The sequence below is a fragment of the Natator depressus genome, chromosome 1 (assembly GCF_965152275.1).
Source record: "Natator depressus isolate rNatDep1 chromosome 1, rNatDep2.hap1, whole genome shotgun sequence".
Lineage (NCBI taxonomy): Eukaryota > Metazoa > Chordata > Testudines > Cheloniidae > Natator > Natator depressus.
In genome coordinates this window covers 158,134,707-158,162,512 of record NC_134234.1, presented here as the reverse complement: position 1 = coordinate 158,162,512, position 27,806 = coordinate 158,134,707, and the positions used below count along the sequence as shown (strand labels likewise).

Genomic DNA, 27,806 nt, shown 5'->3' with positions numbered 1-27,806 from the left:
GACGCATCTGCTGATGCTCAAAAGTCTTGCATTTCATTTGTTTTGAAGTGAAAGAGCAGCAAGACCAGTAGAAGCAGCATCTTTTTCCAAAAGAAAAGCTGCTTTAGCAGTAGATTTGTGTTATCTATTTTGGTTACATTTACTGGGCCAAGTCTTGCTCTATTTATTCACACAAGTAATCCTATTGATTTCTTTAATCAGCCTCCTTGGGAGAGCAAGAGCAATGAAGTTTGGGCTCTGAGAACTGTGAACAAAGTTGTTGGTTTAAGTATTTTTTGAATGTGACTGCTCCATATGCTGGGTATGGCTATAATCACACAAAAGAAATATTTCATAGATATTCTTTCCACGTGCATTTTTGATGACACTACCCATGATCTTTGAAGTTTTTCATTGCAAAGTTTAATCAAAGTATCTTATCTTTAGGAGAAAAGCTATCAAGTACCAAGAGAAATACTATTATGTGAACACATGCAGAGTGTCTTCATCCTGAAAAGTGATTAGAATCTGTTACAGGATAATTAATGTTTACGCAACTGTTTTTAAATGTCCTTGGCTTTTTTGAACATTAGGAAAAAAAAATCTGTCTTTGATTTTTCTGACCCTTGCTACGTATCTGAAACATCCTACTTTAAGTGACTGTACAGATTTTAAAAAACCAAAACAGTACACAAAGGCAAGGCTACTTGAGAAGTGGGCATCCCCTACTTTTCCAAAACTACATATTCATGGGCAAAATAGTGCAGACTTCGTCACCTGAGTCCAGTGGTTGGGTTGGGGTGGGGTGCTTTGAGGAATTCTAACTTTCAGTGGCAACAAATGAAGCTTCAGAGCTTTCTGGAGCTGGTGAAAATATAATTTTGTTTGAATTTTGGAAGATATTTCAGGACTGAACTCTAACTTTTATTGTATCAGGGCCAAATAATGACCATAAAAGCAAATCAATGACCTTAGCCAGCTGACAAATCTCACTTAGAAATCCAGATTGAAGTGACATTTCACCCTAAAGGCTGCCTGTCATGCTTGAGGGTTGGTGGATGATTGAATTCCAGAGCTGAAGACCTTTCACCAATAAAGGCCTGCTATCTGCCCCCAGCATTTCAACTTTAAACTTATGGCAATTTGAATTAATTCTTATTCTGACACAAGATTACTGAAACGCTTCAGCTTTTAGAGTCATGCCACTATAGCTTACAGATGATTACTTTTATAGTCTTAAAGCACTTTATATATGGGCGCTGATCCACTAAAGTATCTAAGTACTTGCATAACTTTAAGCAGGAATAGTCGTAGTGAAGAACTACTTGTGCTTAAAGTTATGAAACTGCTTAAGTGCTTTGCTAGACTAGGGGCTCAGATTTAAAAGCTACACACATATTTAAAACACTTGTGAAATCCTGACCCCACTGACTTCACAGGGGCAGAATTTTCCCCCTAAATCCAGTAGGTATTTCAATCCTATTTGTCTTCACTGTTCTGTAGCACAAGCCCTTCTTTAATGTGTTACTCTTCCAGACAGACTTCAACTGCTTTCCAGCTTTGACAGCCTTTCACTGCAGCTAGCATAAACATGGTTTTAATATTCTGTATTATGGTGAATTCTAATATGCCCAAGAATGTTCAACAAATTGAGTAGAGTGCATAAGCATTGGGACACTGCACTTGTAGAGAAATACTGTCCTGTAACTTAGTATTCCATTTCAGTTTTATTGCTGAAGAATGGTTCAGATAAAAATTCTAATAAGATTTAAATGAAATCTTACAAATAATGAAGGCAAAAACCCAAAACTGGTAGGCAACACACTGCTTTTCAACAAATGTTAAACATACTGCATATTTCAAGATTAAAGATAAACAATTTAACTTATAAATCAATTGAATATTAAAACTATTTTATGTCTGAGGATGAAGTTGTTACCTAAGACTTTCCTAGTGTAAGTTTAGAATCTCCACATTGCAGACCAGTGTCAGAGTCTGAAATCTCACTTGTATAATTATGTAACGTTTCATTGTCCACAATTGTTTGTTCTTTATCAAGCCCTTTTGTGTTAGGGGTTGAATGGTTGTTTAAGACACAGCTTGGTCCAAAGAGTTCTTCCATAAGAGAGTTTTTCCTCTCTCTTAGCGTTGTACGAACATAGCATCCATCCTCTGCAGCAGTGTCTTTCTGCCTTGTTTTGGTAACTTTACCAAACGATGGCTCATATATGCCAAATGAATTTCTTGCCTTCAATTCAGCTGTCTCACTCTGGTGCTGACCAGCTTGTCTGTTTTTGCGGAGGCTGCCTGTGTTGGACACTGGACCTGATGCAGGAAGCCCCTGATGCAAGTTTTCAGTGGCTTCTGTGAAGGTATACTGTTTTTTTAGTCTAGTGGGTGTTCTGTTATTCTGCGTTGGAGTTACACTTTTATCTTCTGCTGCTCCTTTGTCACTTAGTTGTTTACTTTTTCTTTCCTCCTTTTCATTCTCTTCTGCTACAACTTTTTCCTGATTATTCTTCCTTATTGGGACATCGTTTGGAGGTCGAGTTTGTCCTGCTTTCATCAGTTTCTCCAGTTCTTCTTTCAGTAAGTCAGCTTTCCGTTTTTGCACTTCTCTATTTTTCTTCTTTCTTGCCATCAATTCAAAGTGAGTTTTTTCTTCCGTGAGCTGTATTTCATCTCTTAAAAATTCTACAATGGAATATTTTTATTTAGGAATCTTCTTAATTTAAAAATTGTTTAAGAGCATTAGATAGTGCAAAGACATTTTACCTCTGTAAATCTATATACCATCATTCTTGTTTATATTTCACCAGTTTTATGAGATAACTAAGAAGATACTGTTCACTAATGAGTATGCCAGAAGATTTGTTAGATCTAGATAGAGCACCCGGACGCTTAATCGACCCTAGAGTTTGCCTCTAGGCTTTTACTACATATTTTTTCCAGTTGTCTAACTTTATTCAGTGTATAAATGTGATAATTTTATTCATGATAATTTTTAATACTCCATGATTTTGTAAAGGGTGAACCTAGAAAAGTAATATACTTCTATATGACAAAGTCCAACTACCAGCCCTGCAAACAAATTCAACATGGGATCTAAACTCACGTGTTCTTTTTGTCTTCAGCATCATCACCCATCATAAAGAAGAATTCCGGAACTTAAGTGACAATTTTGTTGATGTTGAATAAGGTGGAATAGATTCCACTTTATCATTTCCTAGCTGTATTGGCTCTGTAGTGTGGGCATTAGTTGGGTTGTTTTGGGGGGGTAGTATACACACAGAGAGCACCCACGGCTTATATATCAAGTTGCTATACAATTAAAAAAAATAGGGATGGTCTCACTGCCTTGGAGAGAACTACTCACTGCCAAACAATAAAATGAGCTAAAACCCAACCTTAAAGAAAAAGTAGATCACAAGGAGAAGTGAAAATAGTCAAAGATTAACAGAGATAAACAGAAAGGCCTTATACCAAGGACTGAAGACCACCAAAGAGTGATTTTGGCTCAGTAAGAAACCCTCCCCACCTTGCAGGGTGGGTTCCCCTTGTTCATGCAGCTACATCAGATATGCCTCTTCAGGGATAACAGCATTAATAGTGTCAAAACAGGGTCAAGCAGGTTTGGTGCACCTTTGGGGTATGACAAACCAAAAGGAGGACAAGTTTTGAGAGCAGACGGGCTCTGATCTCAATCCTTGTTGAGACAATTGGGGAGACAAGGTAGACGGAGACAAACTCTAGACAAGGTTCCAGTAGCAGCATAAATTACCTCTCAACCCTCATCTGAAACCACCCTTCTGAAGGCCAGATGACAGGGGTCAGCAGCCTATCGCTCAGGATCAAGTTGATCAGCATAAATTGTCAATAAAACCACCATAGTCCATTATCTGCTCAAACAAGGCACCTGATTTCTGCATACTGTCACCAAGAATGCTATTAGAAGGCCAGAAGCACAGACATATATAAACCAACTCTAAATTACTTACATAAGTACTACAGCATCACTAAGGTGGACTTCAGTGGCTTGTATTAACGCTGTTGTTGAACTTGTTTGTTGTATGTCAGATACAGGCTAATGGCCATCACGGCAGCGTGTAATACCAGTGTACTGTAGTTCATTCGTTCTGTTTGCATAAGATCAAATGAGGTTATGAAAAATTAAAAGTATACCTCTACATGTTTTATTAGAAGTTTCTTGCTTTGATGGTTTCTTGGTTGGTTCAATTTCTATCTTATGTTTTGTATCTTCATAGGGTTCTACTTTTTGATTTATGTCTTCAGTTGTCTTTTTCTCCTACAATTCAAGATAAACCAAGATAATGGTAAAAAAAGCTACACTTATGTTAGTGAATGATCAGTGATTTTTTTGTGACTCAAGATGCTCATTTTTGGTATTTTCTGTTCTATTTAGATTATCATACATTTATTTCATATAGTAACTTTTGCCCTCACAAAAGTATCCTTACATGTTTAAAATAATACCACTATATTTAAACAAAAAATGGTGCATGCAATACATCTTCAGAACACACTGAAATTCAGGATATTCAGAAAAAAAGTTCTTGAAAATTATGGAATGAAGTATGATATAGGAGCAAACACATTAGAAACTTTGAGGTTAAATGGGATCCAAATGTTTCATACCTCTAGGAATAGAGCTGCACTCTTGACTATTCCTTGTTTTTGATGATGTGAAACCTGTGCTGATCTAAAATTCTGCTTATTTACTTGTACTGATTTGCTTAAACTAACACCTGTAGAAAGAAGAGCAAGTATTAAAGGGAAGCACAGAGTTTCTGAAACAATGCCATATTTGGAAATAGATAATACCTATAAAACCAATATTGGTATGGAAATCTATTATTTTAAACATCTCTAGCTCCAGGTATGTATTTCTTTATTCCCATAATGCCATTTTATAAAAAAACATAAGGCAGAAGAGGTTTGTAAAAGTTTCTATCAAAATCCACACAGATAAAACAGGCACCACTGGCATTCCCAAAACCACTATTCAGCTGCTGGCTAACCTCCATAAGTGCCTAAGTGTCCACCGTAGGGACCTATGCTTCTGCCAGCAGGCATACACAAAGCCATTTAAGTCCTGATGCCCTAGCTCATGTCTAAGACCTGCCAAGTTTCACAAACTAGGTGTTCCATGGCCTCTTACCTGACAGGTAGGCATACTCAGAGCATGCCTAACACACAAAAGACAATGATGGTGGTGTCAATTTTCCCTCTTATAACCAATAGCCCAGTGACAGGTTTCAGAGTAGCAGCCGTGTTAGTCTGTATTCGCAAAAAGAAAAGGAGTACTTGTGGCACCTTAGAGACTAACCAATTTATTTGAGCATAAGCTTTTGAGAAGTGCACTCACATGCCATGTGGGAGACCGAGGCTCAAGTCCCCATTCTGCCTGATTTAAAGCAGGGACTTGAAGCCCCCTCTTGCAGGTGGGTACCCTAACCACTGGGCTATAGAGTCATTCTCATACTCTCTCTTTGGCCCAATTAATAATTATTATTAAAAGTGGAACAGCTTCAACAGGAGAGACTGAAAGAGCCCAGTGATTAGGGCACTTATATTGGAGACCTGAGTTCAAGTCCAGGAAAGGAGGGACTGGAAGCTGAGTCTTCTATAGCCTGGGTGAACACCCTAACCACTGGGCTATTGCCTATAACTTCCTCGTGCTACCTCCTGATTTTTCATGAGAAAAAACTGAACTGGCTTAGATGCCTAACTCTGTGAATCCCAAGTGGAGGAAGGCACCTAACTTCCTTTCAGAGATGGGGCCTAAGCCCCACTCCTCTCCTTGTCATTTCCTTCTGATTAGCTTAAATGGCTTCCCTGCTCCCAGCGTGCTGGCTTCTGTGAATTTTTTTTTTAAAAACTAACTCTCACTCCATGCCTAAAAAGGGCTGTGAATTTCATTAGACGACAGGATGCAACACCCATACACCTTTTGCGAATCTAGCCCCAAGTGAGGGGTACAAAAACATAGCAGAAGGGGAAAAAAAGGTGTCATCATGAGGGCTTCATTTATTGAACACAAAGTTGTCAGCGTTTCCTTTTCCTGATCAGAGCATTTCTGATAATAACTTAGAGTAGCAAATCAATTGGTTAAACCAGTAATGGGAGGATGCACCATGAGTATTTCTACATCTAGCACGCTCGGTTTGAAACCAGAGCATTGGCTGCAGCATGATTTCCTGGTGTTGGCTTTGTTTTGTCTCCCTTAAACTGTTGCTGGGTGGTAGCTAGGAAGGATCTTCATAGCTAGCATTTTGGAAATTATTTCTTAAGGATTTTGGACCAGTGTGGTGGACAGCTATGGTGGCAATGGTCCAATAAATCAGTGGTTCTCAACCAGGGGTACACAAACCCCTGAGGGTACACAGAGGTCTTCCAGGGGGGTACATCAACTCATCTAGCTATTTGCCTAGTTTTATAACAGGCTATATAAAAAGCACTAGCAACGTCAGTACAAACTAAAATTTCATACAATGACCTGTTTATACTGCTGTATATACTATACACTGAAATGTAAGTACAATACTTATATTCCAATTGATTTATTGTATAATTATATGGTAAAAATGAGAAAGTAAACAATTTTCAGTAATAGTGTGCTGTGACACTTGTATTTTTATGTCTGATTTTATAAGCAAGTAGTTAAGTGAGGTGAAACTTGGGGTACGCAAGACAAGCCAGACTCCTGAAAGGGGGACAATAGTCAGGAAATATTGAGAGCCACTGCTACAGAGAACCTTCCTTTTCTTTCTGAATCTTTGGTGAGTGCTATTGAGTTGTTTTAAAAGCCTTGTCAGAAGTCCTTTGAGCATTTCTTAGATTCAGGACTAGGGGGAGCTAGAGATTTAGATGTGCCTTATGTTAGTAAACAAAAAGAAAAGGAGGACTTGTGGCACCTTAGAGACTAACCAATTTATTTGAGCATAAGCTTTCGTGAGCTATAGCTCACTTCATCGGATGTGAGCTGTAGCTCACGAAAGCTTATGCTCAAATAAATTGGTTAGTCTCTAAGGTGCCACAAGTACTTCTTTTCTTTTTGCGAATACAGACTAACACGGCTGTTACTCTGAAACCTGTTAGTAAATAGTAATACCTTTAGTTCTTTATTTCTGTATATTTGATTCATTTATATATATTAGCTATTCTTTAGAATCTTTATCTTCAGCAAAGAGTATGTCTGAATTCTAAAGCCTAGAACACTGGTCTTGACCAGTAAATAACCCTATTCAGAAATTCATTCATTATGCTGTATTTAATAACTCCAGGGCACCTTCATGTTCTTGGAAAACCATCTCCTTAACATACATATAAAATGTTGGCATAAGCATATCTTAACTAGGAAAACTAATAAGAAATTGTTATAGCAGTCAGATGTTTTCTGTTGGGGAAATCAATATGGAAGAATGATTGTGGTGTAAGAAAGACCCATTGAGAGATATTAACTTGAAGAATTGTTAGTCCTCTCAGCTGTAAATAATCATGCCTTCTCCTGTGAGTCAGGTAAACTGAGACTCTATAGAAATGACATCACAATATATGTTTCTGGGAGAATATTCTTGGCAACTAGGTTTCCTTTGTCTGAAACCCTATATAATGATACTGGTATGGAAACTTAGGTTGGGAGAATGAAAACTGCACGGCCCTTCCAGATGCAGGACAGACAAATATACAGCTCTTAATCTGACAACAAAGGGCAGTAATGTATCTATTTCATTCTGTATCCTGTATAGTGCTGTACTAATCTCTGATTGTCAAAATTACAGGGTCAATTGAAATTATTTAATCTAAGATTATCAATCTCAAGTCGTTAACTCAGACACACAAGAAATATATAATTAGTCTTTTTTCACAAATGAAAAAATAGAAAATGGCCATTTTGAGGGGGAGCATATCTTTTTTCTTAATATATCATGGACAAGTGCCACTGAGAGCCTGGCCCGTGGGTGGCTGAAGGACTGGCTAGAACAACACCAGTGACATGTTGTGATCGGCACTCTCTCTGTGAGGGGTGATGGACCAATTGATCAAGGTGATCATGGGAAAACCAACTCAAAATGTGGACAGAAGACAAGTTACTTGGTGGCATTTCCAGTTCTGGGTTCTAAATCAGTCCCTAACTGGTAGGCTCAGAACCAAACCCATTTGGCAGAGATACCAGCCCTCAGACCTTTGTCAGAACTCTTCCCCCATATACAAAATCACAGACTTCTCCCCACCTGAGAGCTTCCTCATCTCATGCAAGCAGAAACAGAACTTAAATAAGAGTAACACAATAGAACAAAAGTGCAACAACAAAAGAAGTATAAGACTTAAAGTAAAACTTTATTATTGCCGTGTAACTAAAATTTGAAGCCAACACATCATAACTAAAAAAAAGTCACCCTACTCTGGGTGGGAAATGGGGATATGTGTTTTGTCACAGGGCAGCCCTACCTGGAGCACCCATTTCCCCCCACAGCATGACAAGTACACCTGCCTCAGTTCCCTGAGTCCCCAGTAACTCCATGCAAGCTTACCCCCTAGTCCATCCACAAGGTTTATTACCAAAATGTAGCTCAATTAGTCCTCAACAAGAGTCCCAAACACAGTCCATTTCCACACCCTGTGGATATAGTTCTTAAAAATCCTGCTTTCCCAGCAAGCACCCTCCCATCATCTCTGCTGGGAGCCCATCCATACCATATTCTGGTGTCTTCCACCACACCTAGGCTCCTTGTTGGCCCTCTTCTTCTGTCCCTCTGCAAGGACAGCAGCAACCCCAGCTCATCCAATTGGAGTGCAACACCTCTCTTCCCAGCATGAACCCCCTCTGCTTCTCTGCTAGGAGATCATCTTTCCCAGAAGAGCATTCCTCACTCCCCCAGGCTCTCTCATGGTCCCTCTGGGTCCTGTTCTCTGGCCCTAGAGAAGTCAGCAAGTAAGCTCCCTGCTCAGTAGTAGATTAACACACGGGCAAATGGGTCGCATGCCCAGGAGGCCTGGCCAATTTAGGGGCCCCTGCAGGAGCACCAAAACTTGGGTAGAAGTGTGGGGGCCACCAGCACTGGAACTGTGCCCCCACCTCCTGCTCCTCCTCTTCTCCCCCCCCCCCATGGCCCTGCTCCCCAGCCAGAACAGAAGCCAGAGCCGGGCAATGCCCAGGGAGCCTGAGCAGCTGTGGGGAGTCCCGGACCCTCCACCTGCCCTGGGTGGGGGCCAGGGTGCCTGAGAACAGCCCCTAGCCCGTGTCCCTGCACCCCAGGGCACAGCGCTGCCAGTGGGACTCATGGGTGGGACTCCAGTCCAGCCTCCTGCCCCATTCCCCGGGCCTGCAGATGTGCTCTGCAGGGAGAGGAGGCCCTGGCCCAGTTGGGAGGAGGCAGGGAGCCCCAGAAAGGTCACAGGCAGCAAGGAGCTGGGCAGGGAGGGCTCCTCCAGTGCAGCTCCCACTGCTACTGCCCTGGCCTCAATGGCCACCACACTCCACCCAGGCTTGCTCAGTGCCTGCACTTGACTCCAGGTGCCAGTCTACCTCCCCACTCCTCACTGGGTCCCTCCTGCTGTGAGGCTGCCCCTGCACTGCTGCCTGGGCTTTGTGCCTGAGGCAGCAGCCACATGCGGCACTGCTCCTCCTGTTGCCTCTACCCAAGGCTTGCAGTTGGAGGGGCAAACTCCCCTTCCCCCCCCCCCAAAGTACACCCATGCCGCCACAACTTAATTCCTGCCCAGGGCTACTACGAACATGTTAAAAAGAGGGAGGGCATGGCCCAGTTCTGGCACCCCTGGGCTCCCGGGGTTTGGGGGGCCCAAATGTTCTTTGTGCCCAGGGCCTCAATAAATCTTAATCCACCTCTGTCCTTGCTGCTCCCTGTATTCAGCCGTCTCTGGCCCTTGGCTCCAGCTCTGCAGATTAGAGCCAGCAGGCAACTCCCTCTACTGTTCTTTGGCCTTCAGCCCTGGCCCTCTGGCTTGGGGACACCAGCCAGCAAATCCCTCTTGCTGCTCTCCTGCCTTCAGCCTTCTCCCAGGAAGCATAATCTCCTGGCTCTGTCAGATCTTCCCTCCTAACTCACTGGGTCTCCCTTCCCCTAAGGCTCAGATACCCGCTTTTAAGATCAATTAATCGGCCAGATTGGACTGTACTGATAAGGCACAGGTGCACTAGCCCTGCTCCTTTTTACAGGGCCAGTATCAGGCAGCGACATGTCTTTAAATCCCACAACATGAATTGCCAGCTAACACTTACTGGGATTCAGACATTCAGTAGAGGCAGTACATTAGGAAAGGAATAAACAGAAGACAACAGTAAGTCTGCATATTGCCACTCAATTTCTAAGAACTCCGCAATATTCACAGAAGTGAAAGTTTCCTTATGATAGTGTCTAGCAAATGAAGTTTAAGTACTTGCCCCTCATCAAAGAAGTGCCAGTTTAGTTTTCCAATTTCGGGATAGCAACATGTTGCCTATATTTTAACAAAGGGCTTCTGCACAAAAATTCCTTCCCCTAACCCAGACTAATATCTGTGTCTCATGTTCATGTGCAAGGGATAATGGGCTGAGAAATCCATTAATTTGTTTTTTCCATTTAAAAAAAAAGTTTTTTTCCCCAAAAACTATAGCCATGGAGGATAGCAACAGCCCCTGCAAGCTTATATGAAATGTAATTTCCAGGGAATGTTTATATTTTGTCCATAAGGAATATATGGATTATATAGGAGTATAGCACAGTGATCAGTATGTGTACTTCGTAACTGAGGGGAGCACATCTGTAGCAGAGTGTGGAGGTATCTACTGGAGCTTGTTGATAAATATTTATCATGTGGTGAATCTTGTATTATTGCAAAGGGGAAAAATTGCTCTTCAGAAGTAATTTTATCCACAGGGATATATCTCATGTACCTGTCTGAACATTCATATGAAGAAAAGACTGTGAATTCTAGTGTACTCTTATCTGTTGACTGACACAACTAGGAAGGAGGCTCTCTAACAATTCAATTATTGCAATCTCTCTGATTGTCTGTTTGAACTTTGTTTATGCTAACTAAACTTGGTAAATTAGCTGCAAGCAACCAATATGCATTTTAATACGGCTAAAGGATTAGTAAACATGCCTTATAGTGAGAGACTCAAAGTACTCATCTATTTAGCTTAACACAGGCTTTGTCTACACTAGCACTTGTGTCCATTGGGGGATGTGAAAAAACAGCCTCTGACCAACAAAAGTTTCACTGACAAAAGTGCTGGTGTGGACAGTGATGTGTTGGTGGGAGATGGTCTCCTGCCGAGATAGCTACTGCTGCTCATTGGGGATGATTTAATGATGCCAGCAGGAGAGTTCTCTCCCACCGTCATAGAGCAGCTACACAGGAGATCTTATAGCGGCACCACTGCAGCGGTTCATCTATGCCGCTGTAAGGTCTGTAGTGTAGACATAGCCGAAGAGAAGGTTAAGGGGTGACTTGATAACAGTCTATAGGAATATATATTTAGTAATGGGTTCTTCTATCTAGCATAGAAAGGTATAACACAATTCAATGAAGCTACACAAATTCAGACTGGAAATAAGGCATACATTTTTAACAGTGAAAGTAATTAATCACTGGAACAATTTACTAAGGATAGTGGTGGATTCGCTATCACTGTCAATTTTTAAATGAAAAGTGGATGTTTTTCTAAAAGCTTTGCTCTCGGAATTATCTTGGGGAAGTTCTATGCCCTGTGTTATACAGGAGGTCAGACTAGATGATCACAATGGTCCCTTGGAATCTATGAAGCTAACCAAAGGAAAACAGAGCTCCCCTTCTATAAAAGAGGTCTATACAATTATGAGTGGTATAGAGAAAGTAAATAAGGAAGTGTTATTTACTCCTTTTCATAATACAAGAACAAGAGGCCACCAAATTAAATTGATAGGTAGCAGATTTAAAACAAACACAAGAAAGTATTTTTTCATGCAACGCACTGTCAACCTCTGGAACTCCTTGCCAGAGGGTGTTGTGAAGGCCAATACTATAACAGGGTTCAAAAGGGAGCTACATAGATTCATGGAAGATAGGTCCATCAATGGCTATTAGCCAGGATGGGCAGGAATGGTGTCCCTAGCCTCTGTTTGCCAGAAGCTAGGATTGGGTGACAGGGCATGGATCACTTGATGATAACCTGTCTGTTCATTCCCTTTGGGGCACCTGCCATTGGCCACTGTCAGAGGACAGGACACTGGGCGTCATGGATCTTTGGTCTGACCCAGTATGGCCGTTCTTATGCTCTTCTTCTGTCAGACAACCTGTCACTGTGACCATCAGTCTTGTAAATACTGTTTAGAAGCAAGCCCTAGTCTGGGATCTCTCACCCTCAAAATTCAAGTCTAAGGCCTGGTCTACACATAAAAACCAGGTCAACCTAACTGCTATGATCAGGCCTATGAAGAATTTCATGCCCTGAACCCCATAGTTAGGTCAACCTAACCCCTGCTGTAGACACAGCTAAGTCGATTAAAGTCTTCTTCCATCGACCTAGCTACTGTCAAGGCCTTGTCTACACTACAGGAAAAAGTCGATCTAAACTACGCAATTTGAGTTATGTGAATAGCGTAACTCAAGTCGACGTAGCTTAGATCTACTTACCACAGGGTCCACACTACGCGATGTCAACGGGAGATGCTCTCCCATTGACTCCCCTTACTCTTCTCGATCCGGTGGAGTACAGGAGTTGACAGGAGAGCGATCTGCAGTCGATTTAGCAGGTCTTCACTAGACTCGCTAAATTGACCGCCGATGCATCGATCGCCGCGCATCGATCCCCCAGTAAGTGTAGACAAGCCTGAGAGGTGGATTACCTACACTGACAAGAAACCCCTTCCATCAGTATAGGAAGCACCTATTCTACAGTGCTACAGTGGCACTGTGTTGACTGTAGTGTAGGCATACCCTTAGAAGCTTTAGCTGTGAAAGGCCCATGGGAAGTTATGCATCTTTGAGATAAATGTATAACAGAATCTCCAGGGCTTACGGGTTAGGAAAATAGTCTTTGAAGTTGCCACTTGAATGTCCTTAATTTATTTTAAATTTGTTCATCCAGTTGCTGTTTGGGTCCTGTTTTTATTATTAATTATTATTATTATTTACATGGTACTGTAAGTAAACGCCAAGAAATGTTTCCTTCTCTGTGACTGGAAACCAGCCCTCCTAGAAAAGGCTTCCTCCCTATTTGAAATGTTAGTTGGGGGAAATGATAGAATCATTCAAGAAACTATTCATTAAATGAATATTGAAAAAAAATTAAAACAACATCTGTATATTTGCAGTGAGTTCATACAGTATATGCATATCTTATAATACCCATACTATATTTTAGAAACAACAGCAACAATCCAGTACTTTCTGTTCTCCAAAAACATTCTAACTCATGGAATGGAAGCATCACATAACAAGGGCTATCAGACAAACAACAAAACACATAATAACTCATGTATGCATTCGTAAGATATTGAGCATTTAACATATATACAAAAGACACTGTTGGATATGACAATTAGATCGAGGTGGAAAAGTGTCACACAAAACTGCAGAGAACAACAATAACCATCCTTGTTTATTGCACATGATGACTGACAGAGGTGACAAGAGATATAATTCAGTGATCAGATATCTTGACAGGCTGATAAGGGTATAATGGATTTCTTCCATAGCCATGTGAAATATCTCTATAAACTGAGAGTAGAAATGAGCGAGGCTTGAGCTGGATGAAGTGTACTGTGAGGTACAGAGTCTTACCTTATTAGAACTGAGGAGAGGGAAGCCTCGGATTGGATGCAGCAGCCTAGAAATGTCTTACTCCTGTCCTCTTAGCAGGATATTTGGCAGTATTTACTGAAGACATTTGCAACACACCTCTTGCAAACCTTGTCCAAACCTTTACTCATCTTATGGATCAAATATAAGAGTGAAAGCTTCTAACTGAAATTTTTCTTCACAGAAACAATTTCTGCTGAAGTGCAATTGCTGTAAAAAGCTACCTGAAACAAAGGCACCGAAGGCCTCTGACATCACAGAGAGGACTTCTCACTGGATGTTGTTGGCTCTGTCTGATTCAGATCGGCTGACTTAGCAGAAACGCAATTAGATTTAGGGGGCAAGCTGAATCCCAGAGATCTGATTTTCTAAAACCACTAACTTGTAAAGATTGGAGCAGAAATGCTGGTATTTTATCTTAGTTTTTTGAGTTATCTTGGTTACACACACACCATCAGAAATAGTGTTTATATCATTTTTAAATTGCCTATCTGATTTTTAAAGAAATGGGTAAGGCAAGTTTGCTACTAGACTAATCAAATGCTAAATTTCAGGCCAAAGTAATTTTTGCAGACAAATTATAAATTTAAAATTTAACAGATTTTGCAAATAAAACCCTGACATAACCTTAACTACAGTGGTGTTAGAGAGCACAGCTATGTTCAAATATACTATACAAAATCTGTGGTGCCGTAATATGAAATACTGTTTGAATGCTAATGATCTAATGATGCAGAGATTATGTACTTAAGGCAGAAACACTGCTTACGTCTCATCATTATTACACTTTATTTTCCAAAACTTTTGTAAGTATTAACAGGCACAGTATCATATACTGTACAGTCTATGTAAATGTCACTAAGAAAAGGTAAAAATTGGCCCAAAGTTCATTTACATAAACTATGTTAAATATTCAGAAATGGGCTACTTAGTTGCATCCATATGAACAAAGAAAAGTAATTGTGTGTCCAAAGGGGTAACTGCATGCGCAAGAACCCATTTTGCATATTTACAGGTGCAATTTAGGTCCCTGTTTTAGAAAATTTATCCCATTATGTCCCAGTTATAAATCAATGCAAGTTCAACACTAAAATATATAAAAATAAAAAATATTACAGATATACAGTACCTTTTTTGCAAGATACTGGATCAGCTTTGTCCTGTAGACCTTTAAGCATCCGATTTGCATAGATATTTTTTATACCAACTTCTCGTTCCTTTTCCTAAAAAAAAATCCACACTATCAAACTTAATGATTACCTTTTACCAGCTCCAGTGCCTCATCTTAAAATAGTGTTAATGAATGTAATAATGTTCATGAAAATAGAGAACAAGTAGCTGTGGCCTGAGACAAACGCTCTGCAGGCAGACACTTTTAAAAGGTTTAACACATCACTGTACCAATACACTTTGATCCTAACTCAAATGTGAAAATCCTCACATTCCAGTCCAAAGCCTTTCTTGGACAGAAACTATCAACCATGGTGAATTGTGCCAATGGGAGTGAGCCTGTGATGTCCATAAATGGGAACTAGCAATCTCATTTTCTTCAAAAAGAAAAGGAGTACTTGTGGCACTCCTTTTCTTTTTGCGAATACAGACTAACATGGCTGCTACTCTGAAACCTGTCATTTTCTTCAGTGATCCAAATTCAGAATTTGAATTCTGATCTCTTTTAAGCCTTAACACACACCTACATTCTTTCATATCGATTTTTCATAACATTACATTCAAGAGATGGAGATGTGACAGGTTGGATTACACAGACTCCCTTAGGACTATCACCTGATGTGTTGAGACTACCTCTGAGCCTGTTTTCTCTGCCAGTTTGGGCCTCCAGAACCTTGTCTTGTTGAGCCAGATATGCTAATCTGCTGCAACACAGACCCAGGGTCTGACCCACGCCCCCAAAGCTGCAGACTTAACTGAAAACAGCTTAGCAAGTGCTCCTGTCTCTAGCACCCAGACATCCAGCTCCCAATAGGATTCAAACCCCAAATGAATCCATTTTACTCTGTATAAAGCTTATACAGGGTAAACTCATAAATTGTCCACCCTCTATAACACTGATAGAGAGATATGCACAGCTGTTTGCTCCCCCAGGTATTAATTACTTACTCTGGGTTAATAAAAGACCCCAGGCTTTTTAAAACTTTTGTCATTTTTGTTGCTCTCCTCTAGACTCTCTCCAATTGTCCACATCTTTCTTAAAGTGTGGCACCCCAAACTGGATACAGTACTTCAGCTGAGGCTTCACCAGTACCAAGTAGAACAGGACAATTATTTCCCATGTCTTACATACGACATTCTCATTAATACAACCCAGAATGATATTAGACTTTTTCACAACTGCATCACATTGTTGGCTCATATTCAGTTTGTGATCCACTATAACATCCAGATCCTTTTCTGCAGTACAACTGCCTAACTAGTTACTCCCCATTTTGTAGTTGTGCATTTGAGTTTTCTTTCCTAAGAGCAGTACTTTGGATTTGTTTTTATTGAATTTCATTTTGCTGAATTCAGACCAATTTTCCAATTTGTCAAGATCGTTTTGAATTCTAATCCTGTCCTCCAAAGTGCTTGCAGCCCCTCCCAGCTTGGTGTCTGTGACATTACACTCCATATTCTTTATGAAAATATGCTTGTGATATGGGTATGACATCACTGAGATGTACTTCATGCAAGATGGGTCTTGTAAGGTATCATTGGAAAGGTTATAATTTACTGAATGTGATTATCTAATTTGTACACCTGTATCATTTCTGTATCTGAAGTAGGAATATTGACTATGTATCTGTATTTCAAATGGGATACTTTGGGTGCACCCCCAACTAGCCCTTCAGGTACAACAATGAGAAAGCCAGACAGTGCTAATGAACCATTAGCAAAGACAATGGACTGTAAAATAGCTTAGTCTTCCTGTGGACGTTTGAAACAGCCTACGAGCAATGGCTGCCACAGCCATGCAGAGACATGGGTCCAAGTAACCTGGTTCTGGATACCCCACCTTCCCTTTTGGAATGCCAGTGTTTTTCCACTGGAAGACAAAGGGTTCCCGCCTTACACAAGAGTTATATAAGGCAGGGGAGTGACCTCATTGTGGTTCTCCTCTGCCTCCCCACCCAAAGAGATATTGAAAAACACTTGGAACCAAGAACTGAACTGGGGGGAGAAGGGTTGATCCCAAGCTGGAAGGGTGTCTAGCTTGTGAGTAATAATACCTGAGGTCTCAAGCTGGAGACCAGTGCAGCTGCCTTTCAAGACTTTCTGTAATCTGCCTGCAACAATATCTAGGGTGAGAAATTACTATTTGTAACTAATTTCTTTAGTGAAATAAGCTTAGCTTACGTGTTTTGTTTATTTGCTTAGTAATCTGCTTTGTTCTGTTTGCTATCTCTTTAACCACTTAAAATTCACCTTTTATAGTTAAAAAACTTATTTCTTGTTTATAATATAACCCCGTTTGTGCAATTCATAATTGGGGGTGGGGGAATAAGAGGTTGTGCATACGTTCCTCCACACTGAGGGAGGAGGTGGATTTTATAATATACCTTTGGGTCTGCACTCCAAGAGAGGTGGACACCTGAGTGCTGGGGCAAGTCCCTTAAGATGAGTCTTCCCAGAGCTGATCTCAGCATCTGTGTTGTTCTGCAGTTGGGTATGGCCCTGCCTGTGTGTGTGCTGGAGGAGGCTTAATAGCCTGGCTCCGCAAGACAGGTAAAAAAGATGCCCAGGTGGCAGAACAGGTGGGCTCAGTGGTATCTCAGCACATCAGGTGGCATCCTAAGAGGGGCAACCTGTCACAGTGTCATCTGCAAATTTTATAAGCATATTATCCACTCCATTATCCAAGTCATTAATGAAAATGTTGACTAGGACTAGACCCAGGACCGACCCCTGTGAGACCCTGCTACAGTTATAGCATAACATGCTGATCCAGACTCATCAAATGGTAACAGGCAGATATTGTTAATTGCATTTCTACCAGTTATTGATCTACTTCAGATTCTGACAAATAAATGTAATGATAATTTAATTTATTTTACTTTTTTATATTTTTGCAGTGTATACATTTTGCATTACATATTCCTTAGTTATCTTATTTAAGAATATAATGAAAGTAACAGGAACATGTAACATAAGACATGTGGCACTTTTATAAAAAAAACCCTATTTTAAATCTTGAGTACCTTAATTTTTTGTTGAAGAGACTTAATTTCCATTTGTAAGTTCTTTGTGATTGTCCGAGCTGCTATAGTCTTTCTATTCTCAGCTGCCAATTGACGACTAAAGATGCTACTGTTCAACGTCAGCTGTTTTTCTAAGCCCTAGAAACATTACATATTTAACCATGTAGATATTCTCACTGTAACAGCTGAAGAATTTCAATTCACATCAGGTTTAAAAAATAAGCAGAGTAACATAATGAAAAATGAAACTTCTAATAATCATATTCTACTGTAAATAAAATCTGAAATTAGAAGTTTGTAATAAAACAAAAATGCAGTGTATCCATTTACATCTAAAATTAACAAAAAGCTGGTTACCAAACAAAATGAATATATAGGTATTCAAAAATTAAAAATAAGTCAATATACTAAATTCCTAATGTGTTAATCCAGTACAGTCTTTTTTTGGGAGATCATCAGGACCTGATTCTCATTTACATTAAGGCCCCTTTACACCACTCTGGGAGTATAAATGAGAATCAGGTCCTGTATCATTTAGAACCCAGGGGATAAACTGTAATTGCCATTGTGTCAGTATCAAAATTATAAGCTAAGCACCCAATCCTGCAAAGTCTCCATGAGCAAGACTTTCTACTGATTCTCAGTGGGGGTTCTACAAATAAACAGCTTTCAGAATGGCAGCTGAGTTCAGTTATTCTTCTGATAGAGTAGAAATTAATTTCTGGAGGATAAATGGAAGACTTCACTGTTCTGAGATTTTATTAAAAATCGGAGATGGAGGCTTTCCCCATAAAGACAATGAGAGTAAAGAAGTATGAGACATTAAAGGCACGGAATCCTTTTTATTTTCTCTCATCCTATGCCTTTATTACACGCTCTCAGGGACATTATTTTTAACCGTTCTGTACGCCATTACTTTTTGATTAAAATATTTGTGTTTGATACTGTTATGAATTCAAATTTGAATGATCTACATCTAAATTGGAAGGAGTAAAAGTAAAGATATCCATGAAGCACTTTAGGCCCCTAAACTCCAGAGTTAGGTCCCTAAATCCCCATGTGTGGCAGCACTGCAATCCACAAAACTTCTGCTTGGCTGCTGCCTAACCCTGTAGGCACCTAAACTCACTCGGCGCTTAACTTTCCACTGTAAAAGTTCCCTAGGCGCCTAAGTTTTAGACTCTGGGACATGCCCACCACTGCCCCACTCTGGGAGTCCAGATGCCTCCCTCCCACCTAAGCCCAGAGTGATTAATGAACTGGGGGAAGATAGGCATTGGGCTGCCTAAATTGCATATGGGGCTTGATCCAGTAGGTGCCTTCCCTTCCAGACTGGGTCCCATTCAAAATCCATTGGAAGAGGAAGGAGTGGTGCCCACCTTATAACTTTTAGTCCAGTGGTTAGAACACTCCCCTGGGATGTGGGAAATGCAGGTTCAATTCCCCCCTCTCTGCCAGAGGGTGAGAAAGGACTTGAGCAGGGGAATCTCCTGTTTCTCAGGAGGGTTCTCCAACCACTGAACTACAGGATATTCTGATGTGGGGCTCCCTCAATCTCTCCTGCTGAAGCTGTTCCTTTGTGGATAACTAATGAAGGAGTGAATGGAGGAGGGGTTATTGGACTTGGGGGTCTCCCATGTGGGTGCTCTAACCACCAGCCTACAAAGTCATTCTCACTCACTCTCTCTCTCTAATCCAATGACTGCTCGTGTGTGTGTGTGTGTGTGTGTGTGTGTGTGTGTGTGTGTGTGTGTTAGGGTACCCATATGGGAGACCCCAGGTCCATTCACTCTTTCATTATTTAATCCACAGTGAAACAGCTTCAAAGGACAGAATGAGGGATTCCCATATCAGAATATCCCACAGCTCAGTAGTTAAGAGCATAAGGTGAGTGTTCTAAGCACAGAGCTAAAGTTATATGGTGGGCATCACCACCACCTCCTACTCCTCCGGTGGCCATTTTGTGTGGTGTGAGGCAGGTGCACAACTCATTCCTTCAAGAAGGGCCTAGGTCACCTGACATTATGTGCCTGGTTCCCATTTGTGGATCACTAAACAGACCTAGGCACCTCCCTGAAGCCCCGATTTAGGTGCCTATCTCAGAGAGAGACTGGGGCTCAGCAAACACCCCTCTCATCAGCATCTCCCTTGGGTAGCTTAGATGGCTCCCTGTCTAGTGTATTGGCTTTCTAAGTTGCCTGTCTCTCCCCGTTCATTGTATAGGAGCCTAGGCACCAAATTCAGGCTTTGTGATCAAAATAAATTTGTTAGTCTCTAAGGTGCCACAAGTACTCCTTTTCTTTTTAGTGTTTTTTCTGTGATTTTCTAGGCGCCTAAAAGTTGGGCATTGTGATGCTTGGTGTTTCAACCCCTAAGACTCTGGGAACACTGCAAAGGCAGTTTGCCCAACCCTTGGGGGTAAGGAAGGAACATCCTCCATAGCTCTCTAGCAGCCTCCTACAAGAGCAGTGTTAGTGAGCTTCAGAAAGAACGATATACAACCCTGTCCACAGGAGACAGGTCGCTGTAGTGCAGAGGGGGAGAGGCATCAAAGGTGGGCAGATAGGGGATCATGTTAGCTCTGAGGTAAGTTTTAGGGGATCGCCACACCCAGAAATAAGGGGGAAATAGTGTTATGAATTTATGAGGCAATTGTTTTTCTATTCTTCCCAATGGCTACTCTCCCAATTCTCATTTTACTGAATCTCCATTATTTTTTATTATTTCTTCATGCTTCACCTCCCTCCATTTCCTTCTGGAAGAATATTGCATCCTAACAAGGGTGCTGTCTACTTAAATGTTGGCAACAGTTGTTTTTATTAGTTTTGGTCAAATAACCTTAGATATCACAATGACGGTCACACTATAAATTAATTAAATATTAACTCTGCCAAAAAAACCCTTGAAATAAATAATAATATTAGCACTTATACTGCACGTTTCATACAAGCATTTCAAAGCACTTCAGATATATTCATTGATAAAGCCTCACATCACCCTCCTTTAACGCTGTCCATCCTTTTAACAGAAGAATAACCTAAGGCTCAAATTCAGTCTTTTCCCCAGTGCCAAGTATCAAATCAGTGGTAGACCTAAGACTAGGACTCCTGACTCATGCTTAATTCACTAGTCAACAGCTGCAATACATTTGACTACACCTGTACTAAGGAGTGAATGGGAGACTTGGAGACAGCTCTCCAGTAGTATGTCATATTTTTAAAGGTAATAGGGCAACAGTTTGACTAATCTTTATTTCCAAGTTTAATTCATTGATACATTTTTGCAAGATTTTATTAAAGTTATGGGTAATTCATTCATAATATCACTAAACTTTGGAAAGCTTTGGATTAAAACAAATGGCTCTGAATTTCTGTGTTGTTAGCTTGCACTATAAATATTCATTTTATATGCATTAATAATCTTGCATTATTCTTTCACAAAAATGTTTCTTATTATAGTTCTAAAAATACAAGGACATGTTCCATATTACCTGTATTCTCTTATCATTGGCTTCCATTCTTTCTGTAAGGATTGATAATCTATGAGTAAGTTCCCCTCTCTCTGCAAGATTCATGTCTTCTGAAAGTTTCTGCAATACTTGCAAGGCATCTTTAGTCTTTAACAGCTCTGCTTCAACTTCTCTAAGCTTCCTGGATGTATTTCGCTCCTGTTCCTGAGACTTCCTAAGGAGTCCCCTTAGAGATCTTACCTCACTATAATGTTTTGCTATAATATCAGGCAAGTTATTCTCCGCATTTTCATATTTACCTATTGCTTTCAAGTGCCGATACTGAAGCTGTTTCAGAAGCTGGTTTTCTAAGTTTGATGCTTCCAGTTTATGCTGGAGGTCAGACAGTTCATTTTTCAGCTCTTTAATTTTGTGAAGTCTTGCAGATAATATACGTTGAGCCGTAGCATCTTTTTTCTGGGAAATCATATTATTCTGAGTACTTAAAAATGAAGTATTCTGGAATTGCATCTTCTTAGGTGGCAACTTCTTGCCTCCTGCATTCAGACCAAAACAAACTAATAGTGACTTACATATCATTTAATGGTACAGAAAGCAAAATCAGTACATATCTTTACTCATAACTAGTTATCCTAAGCTACTTAAAGGCAGTATGTATCGCACAGTGTTCAAAATCTGTACTAAAATTTCACTGTTCAAATATTTTGTGCTGATACATCTATAGCATGGATTTTTCCTGGCAGCATTTGGCCACAACTAAAGCCAGGTCCATATGAGGTCCAAAGGTTCCCTCACTTCCTCATTCTGTTGACCACTATCTTCCCGCAGGAAACATCTTCACTCTAGATAGCCTTAGTGCTAATATTCCAGCAACAGCTTTCTCTGAGACAAATTAGGCTTTTTCTGAGGCTAGTAGGATGTGCTTACAGAACAGCCTCCCCAACGCCACCTAAAATAAAGTTTGTCTCTCAGTAATCTATTGAAGTCAGTGTGTGTTTTGTCAGAGGATTAGGTTGTACGGGCCTGATCCAATTCCCTATGGAAAGATTCCCAATGACTTCAGTGGAGTTGGATATGGCCCTAGATTAGGAAAATTCAATTAATGATGAAGAAGGAAGAAAACAATAACTTACTGCAAAAATTCAGAAAACAAAGTGATGGTAATAATACATTTCCTAACAAACCTGCATCTAGGAATTCTGTACCAATTGTATCACTTTCAAACCATTTTTTGATTTGAACTAATTCAAAAATAGCTTAGAAACACAAATGTAGTGTTGTTTAAATTATCAGGCATTTAGAATAGTTATACAGTTTTCCATTCTATATACTGTATTTGATAAATATTCTTGACAGCCTGAAATTCTAAGGGTACCACTACTAAGCATCAATGTCCCTTTCTGAAGTGTAACTGAAAATTTAAAGGGCTGGGACTATAAGTCTGACTGTTTTCCTTGCTTTTATGCATACATTCAATTTCATAGTAACTCTAAGGCATTCCAAGAAGTGCATTTCTAGAGAATTAGTATTATAATTTATATAGCACCCAAAATCTCCTAGCCATTTTAAAGATAAATATGCATTCATGGTCCCTGCCTTGAACAGCTGGCAATCTAAGAGCCAGGTCCTGTTAAGCACCCCTGTTGAACTCAGTGGGAGCTCTGGATATGAACTATTTACAAGAACAGGCTTTAAGTAGAAAACATAATAGATTCAAGGATTCCAGAGCCAGCCCACAACATTTTGGCACCTGAGGTGGCGAGCTCAAATGATGCCCCCATGCCTCCTCATTTGGGCCAAAACTCTGAAACTCTGGGTCCTATTGGCCCCCCCCACAGTCTAGCACCTGAGGCAGCTGCTGCAGTTCACCTCATGGTAAGGCCAGACCTGACGGATTCATAGATTCCAAGGCCAGAACGGACCATTGTGATCTTCTAGTCTGACCTCCTGTGTAACACAGGCCACAGAACTTCCCCAAAATAATTCCTAGAGCAGAGCTTTTAGAAAAATATCCAGTCTTGATTTTAAAATTACCAGTGATGAAAATCCACCACAAACCTTGGTAAATTGGTCCAGTGATTTATTACCCCTCACTGTTAAAAAATACACTTTATTTCCAGCCTGAATTTGTCTGGCTTTAACTTCCAGACACTGGATCATGTTACAGATGAAGGTTGGGGAGGGGATTACGCAAACAAGTGATTACACAATGAAGTTAGCTGGTGTCTTGTTAATTCCATGATTTTTTACTATAGTGTGTTCTAGTTTTATTTGTTTATTTTCTCTAGTCTGTCTTATTAACAATTCTTTGAGGGAAAGACTAGGTTTATGGGCCTTTTGGAAGAAGTATCTCAAAAGGAGAGGCTTGAAGGAGAAAGAGGTGGAGGCATGATGGATGAGGTCATGGGAGTTGGGAATTCCAGTTGTATGGGGCTGCATGGAAGAAGGCCCAAAGGGTATGTCTACATTGCAATAAAAGACTCATGGCTGACCCATGTCAGCTGAATCAGGCTCGCAGGGTTAGGCCTGTGGGGCTATAAAATTGCAATGTAGACGTTCAGGCTCGGGCTGGACAAGTTTTTGGGACCCTGCAAGGGTCTTGGACAGGGATAGGAGTTGGCCCCTGAGTTTTACAGTCACTTTGTGCACTTGAATGGTGGGAATTAAGGAAATCCATTTCCAGACATGAAAGTAAAAATGTGGGTTTGATGGGGGATATTTTCTTTATTGTTAGTGTTTACACAGAAGGAATATATTTTGTATAATATGGCTAATTCAATATTATATTGGCTGACAAATGAGACTGAAATAGACCTAAAACAAAAACTTATTTTTATTTTATGTGACATATTAAGACAAAAACTGTCAAGAATTGGGGATAGTACCAATCTTCATATGTATATTATTTAGCTATTGTCAAAAATCTAATTCATTAGTGGGGAAACAAGAACAATGTTCTTTTTACCTTTTGGCTGACCATTTTTCTTATTTTTCTTCTGTAGTTTCTTCTCTTTGGTTCCTGACAGTTCTAAATAATTGCTATTGCCAGCTGATTCCAAATAGTCAGTGAGAAAATCATCAGAGTAGTTAACATGAGAACTTTCACTTTCACATTCTCTACTGCATCTACTATAATCATTAATTCTGCTACTACTGCTGCTTCTGGTGCTCTTACTGGTCCTAGGAGATTCATTACTGCCTCTGCTTCTTGTGTAGCTTTCTGACTTACTATCTTCTGGCATTATAATACGGAGGAAACAGTCGTCTAGGGCCATCATTGTGTTGCTAGTAGAGGACATCGTAAATGGGTTCCATGACCTATCAGGAGTGGAATGTTTGTCAGTTTATACACATTAACATGAAAAAACATAGTATTTATTTGCCTGTTCAAAAGTATATTTTCTCCTTAAGTCTAATAGAAACAGACAATTGTGTGGGCTGAAATAAGGCAATAATTTAGGGCTCATCTTCACTGCAAGAATTAGTTCAAGTTACGGTTGCCAACTTTGTAATATTTAAAAAACGGACACTCCGGCAGGAGAGCTAGAACCTCCCCTTCCTCATCCTTGCCCCACACCTTCCCCCTGAAGACCCGTCCCTGCCCAACCCCTTCCCCCCAGGCTTCATCCCTTCCCTGCCTGTTCCCCTGAGGTCCCACTCCTTCCCTGCCCCATCCCCCTGAGGAAGCACCCCCATTTGCTCCTCTTTCCCCTTCCCCCCATCGCTTGCTGCTCTTCCCCTCTCTCCCCCACCTCTGCCCGGGTTGGGAGGTACTTGCCTGCAGAGCCGGGGCTGGGAGCTGCAATGCCCATAGAAGGCAACCCCGGCTAAATAGTGGCTGGTGTAGGGTGATGACTCTGCGCCTCCCCGCCTCCCCGACCCGCAGTAACCGGACTTTGGGTGTCCAGTCAGTAGATCTGACCGGACATTGTCAGGTCCCCTTTTCAATAAGACTTTCTGGTCAAAAACTGGGCACCTGGCCACTCTAGTTCAAGTTAGTACTCAGATTAATGCACTGTAGCTAGCCTAGCTCAAGTGCGACCACACTTCAAAACAAATGCCACCCGTCAGCTTCAAGGGGTAGGAAAACTTGATGGGGCCATCAGTGAAAGAGCTTACCCTGAGTTATGGCTTATATGGTAGGAGCCCTGTAACTCCCACACTGGAAACAATTAAATTGCTGGTACAGGAGAGTATGTGTGATGGGCAGGTAGCACTCCTCCCCTGTATTTAAAATTTAATAAAAGTTGTGGCCTGCTACTTAAAATCCATCGATGTGTCTGTCCTCATTTCACCATTGTGTCCAACTCAACATTGGCGTTACAGAGTGATTTGTTTAGCAGCATAGAGTGACTGGAGAAGCTGTTGCTGAGTTGTAAGTGGACCTGTTGTAACCCTACTACATTACTAGTTCGAGCATTAGAAGCACTGGAGCGTCAACTCCCCAGGGCATGGCTATTCTGTACCTCGAAGGGAGCCTCCCAGTCCAGGTCCACACACTCATGCTAGCAGGGCTCATGTTAGCATTCTAAAAATAGCTTTGTAGACACTGCAGCTAGCCTGGAGGTTGGCCTCTGAAGCCTGGCAAGGGGCTTAAGAGCTCATGCTCCAGACTGAGGCACAATGTCAAAGCAATGTCTACACAGCTATTTCTATAGTACTAGCACAAGCCCCGCAAGCATGAGTCTGTGGACCCGAGCCAGAAGGCTCATTCCCAGATGCAGTGTAGACATGCCCGGACAGGCCAGCTAGCTCAAGCTTAAAACACCATCTACTTCCAGCTAGAGATTTTTGTGTGTGGATGGGAGTTGAGTTAGGGATAACGCTCGAGTTATAACTCATGGCTAACTGTGCTGTGCAGACAAACCCTTAGATTCTAGAGAGAGAATATTATACATAATCTTTGTTATTTAAGAGCTTAACACCATATAGGCATATGTTCTCAGGAGTCTCAGAAGAGGGACAAAATTTAGTGTACCAGTCGGGGAGTTCATATTAAATAGTGAGGATAAAAAGAAATAATAAACTCTATTTTATTCAGAAAATAACATCAAACTAAGACATTTCCAGATTTATGAGTACTTGACTTAGGTACATTTTCATGTGCTTTTGCCATATATTCAAAGAGGCGCAATTGCATTTGAAAATGTGTCCTTTCCTCCCTCCACTCGAGTTTTCAAGCAAAATGAACTATGAATTTTGGTGAGTTTTTCAGAAAATAGGGCAATTTTCATATTGATAACAAGACAGAAAATACCTGAGGGTTTTTGTTTCTCAATATTTCACACACTTCTAGTTATTATTCACATGAGATCGGGACAGCAAATCAGAGTGTATAATTGCTTATTCACTGCATTTTACTTATTGGAGCTACTAGGAGGTAGCACAACAGATTAAGTTACACTTTCAGCAGTGCCATTTTTAAATTGTGATTCTTCGAAGAACTGCTTCCTGTGTGGGGTTCACCCTGCCTCCTCTTCACATCATATGGAAGCTGTCAGGGGAATTCACCCCTGTGCAGGGACCTCTCCTCTCTCCCCACAAGGGATACCCTAATGCATGGGATATTCTGGGAGCAGATGGGGTGGGAAGAGTGGCAGGGGCAGTACTTTGTCGCAGTGATTCTGTGCCACTGCAATGATACATAAGGGATCAGAAATAATCTTTTAGCCTAGGTATTAGGCAAGGGTCTACATTCGAACACGGTTTACAAACTCCGTTTCAACCATCATTTGGCCCCAGGCATCCAAAAGCAGCAAAAATAGGGGTGAGGAGTGGGCAGAGGGGAGAGATTAATTATGGTTTGAAGACAGTCGAAAGAAAGAACAGGAAAGCACAGCCTGGGTGAGGAGGGTGTTACCATATGGTTCAGTGGGTCCCACAATCAGCCAGTCCAAGGCCCAGGGCACCACCAGGCCGCCTCAGTCTGAAGAACAAATGGGCTTAGGGCAGGAATGGGATGGAGTTAGAACCTGGGACACCACAAGCCCTACAAGGGATGGAGATGCTGCCAGGAAGGTCAACCTGGTTGAGGGGCCCCCTGGAGCTCCTCTGCACCTCCCTCCTGCACAGATAGAGATCCCCCGTCCCTCCCCGCACTGTCCCCCCTACTCCCCTGCCCCCCCACAGGTAAGCCCCCCCTTCTCTCCCCGCACTGCCCCCCCCACTCCCCTGCCCCCCCACAGGTAAGCCCCCCCTTCTCTCCCCGCACTGCCCCCCCCACTCCCCTGCCCCCTCACCCCGCACAGGGCGGGGCTCTCATTCCCTCGTTACCTGGCTCTCTCCACTGCCCTAGCGGGAGAAGCTGTTTTCATTTCTTTGTTGCTATGGGAACGGGGCACTCTGGCGCTGTGCAT

At 41.3% G+C, this 27,806-nt stretch overlaps 1 protein-coding gene across 3 annotated transcripts; it reads right to left on the bottom strand.

The window, feature by feature from the left end:
* Window positions 1-27,806, bottom strand: LCA5L (lebercilin LCA5 like). Of its 3 annotated transcripts, XM_074969855.1 has the most exons (8): window positions 27,724-27,806; window positions 24,416-24,768; window positions 21,472-21,986; window positions 17,982-18,119; window positions 14,918-15,011; window positions 4,636-4,745; window positions 4,162-4,285; window positions 1-2,673 (listed from the first exon to the last, which is right to left on the bottom strand). In XM_074969855.1, exons 1-8 carry the CDS (start codon window positions 27,804-27,806, stop codon window positions 1,919-1,921), a joined length of 2,172 nt encoding a protein of 723 aa, XP_074825956.1. In that variant the 3' UTR covers window positions 1-1,918. The 3 variants fall into 3 exon arrangements, 2 of the variants coding, with proteins under 2 accessions (XP_074825956.1, XP_074825962.1); XR_012641730.1 differs by lacking the exon at window positions 1-2,673 and having other exon boundaries at window positions 4,274-4,285; window positions 4,636-4,747; window positions 14,919-15,011; window positions 27,724-27,788; XM_074969861.1 differs by lacking the exons at window positions 1-2,673; window positions 4,162-4,285 and having other exon boundaries at window positions 4,635-4,747; window positions 14,919-15,011; window positions 27,724-27,788.

Excerpts from the sequence above, each read along its gene's own strand:
- LCA5L (XM_074969855.1), bottom strand. The coding sequence starts at position 27,806 with ATGCACAGCGCCAGAGTGCCCCGTTCCCATAGCAACAAAGAAATGAAA. Across the intron at positions 24,769-27,723 it reads AGGGCAGTGGAGAGAGCCAG|GTCATGGAACCCATTTACGA; the intron begins GTAACGAGGGAA and ends CACTCCTGATAG. Across the intron at positions 4,286-4,635 it reads GTGCAGCTCTATTCCTAGAG|GAGAAAAAGACAACTGAAGA; the intron begins GTATGAAACATT and ends CTTGAATTGTAG.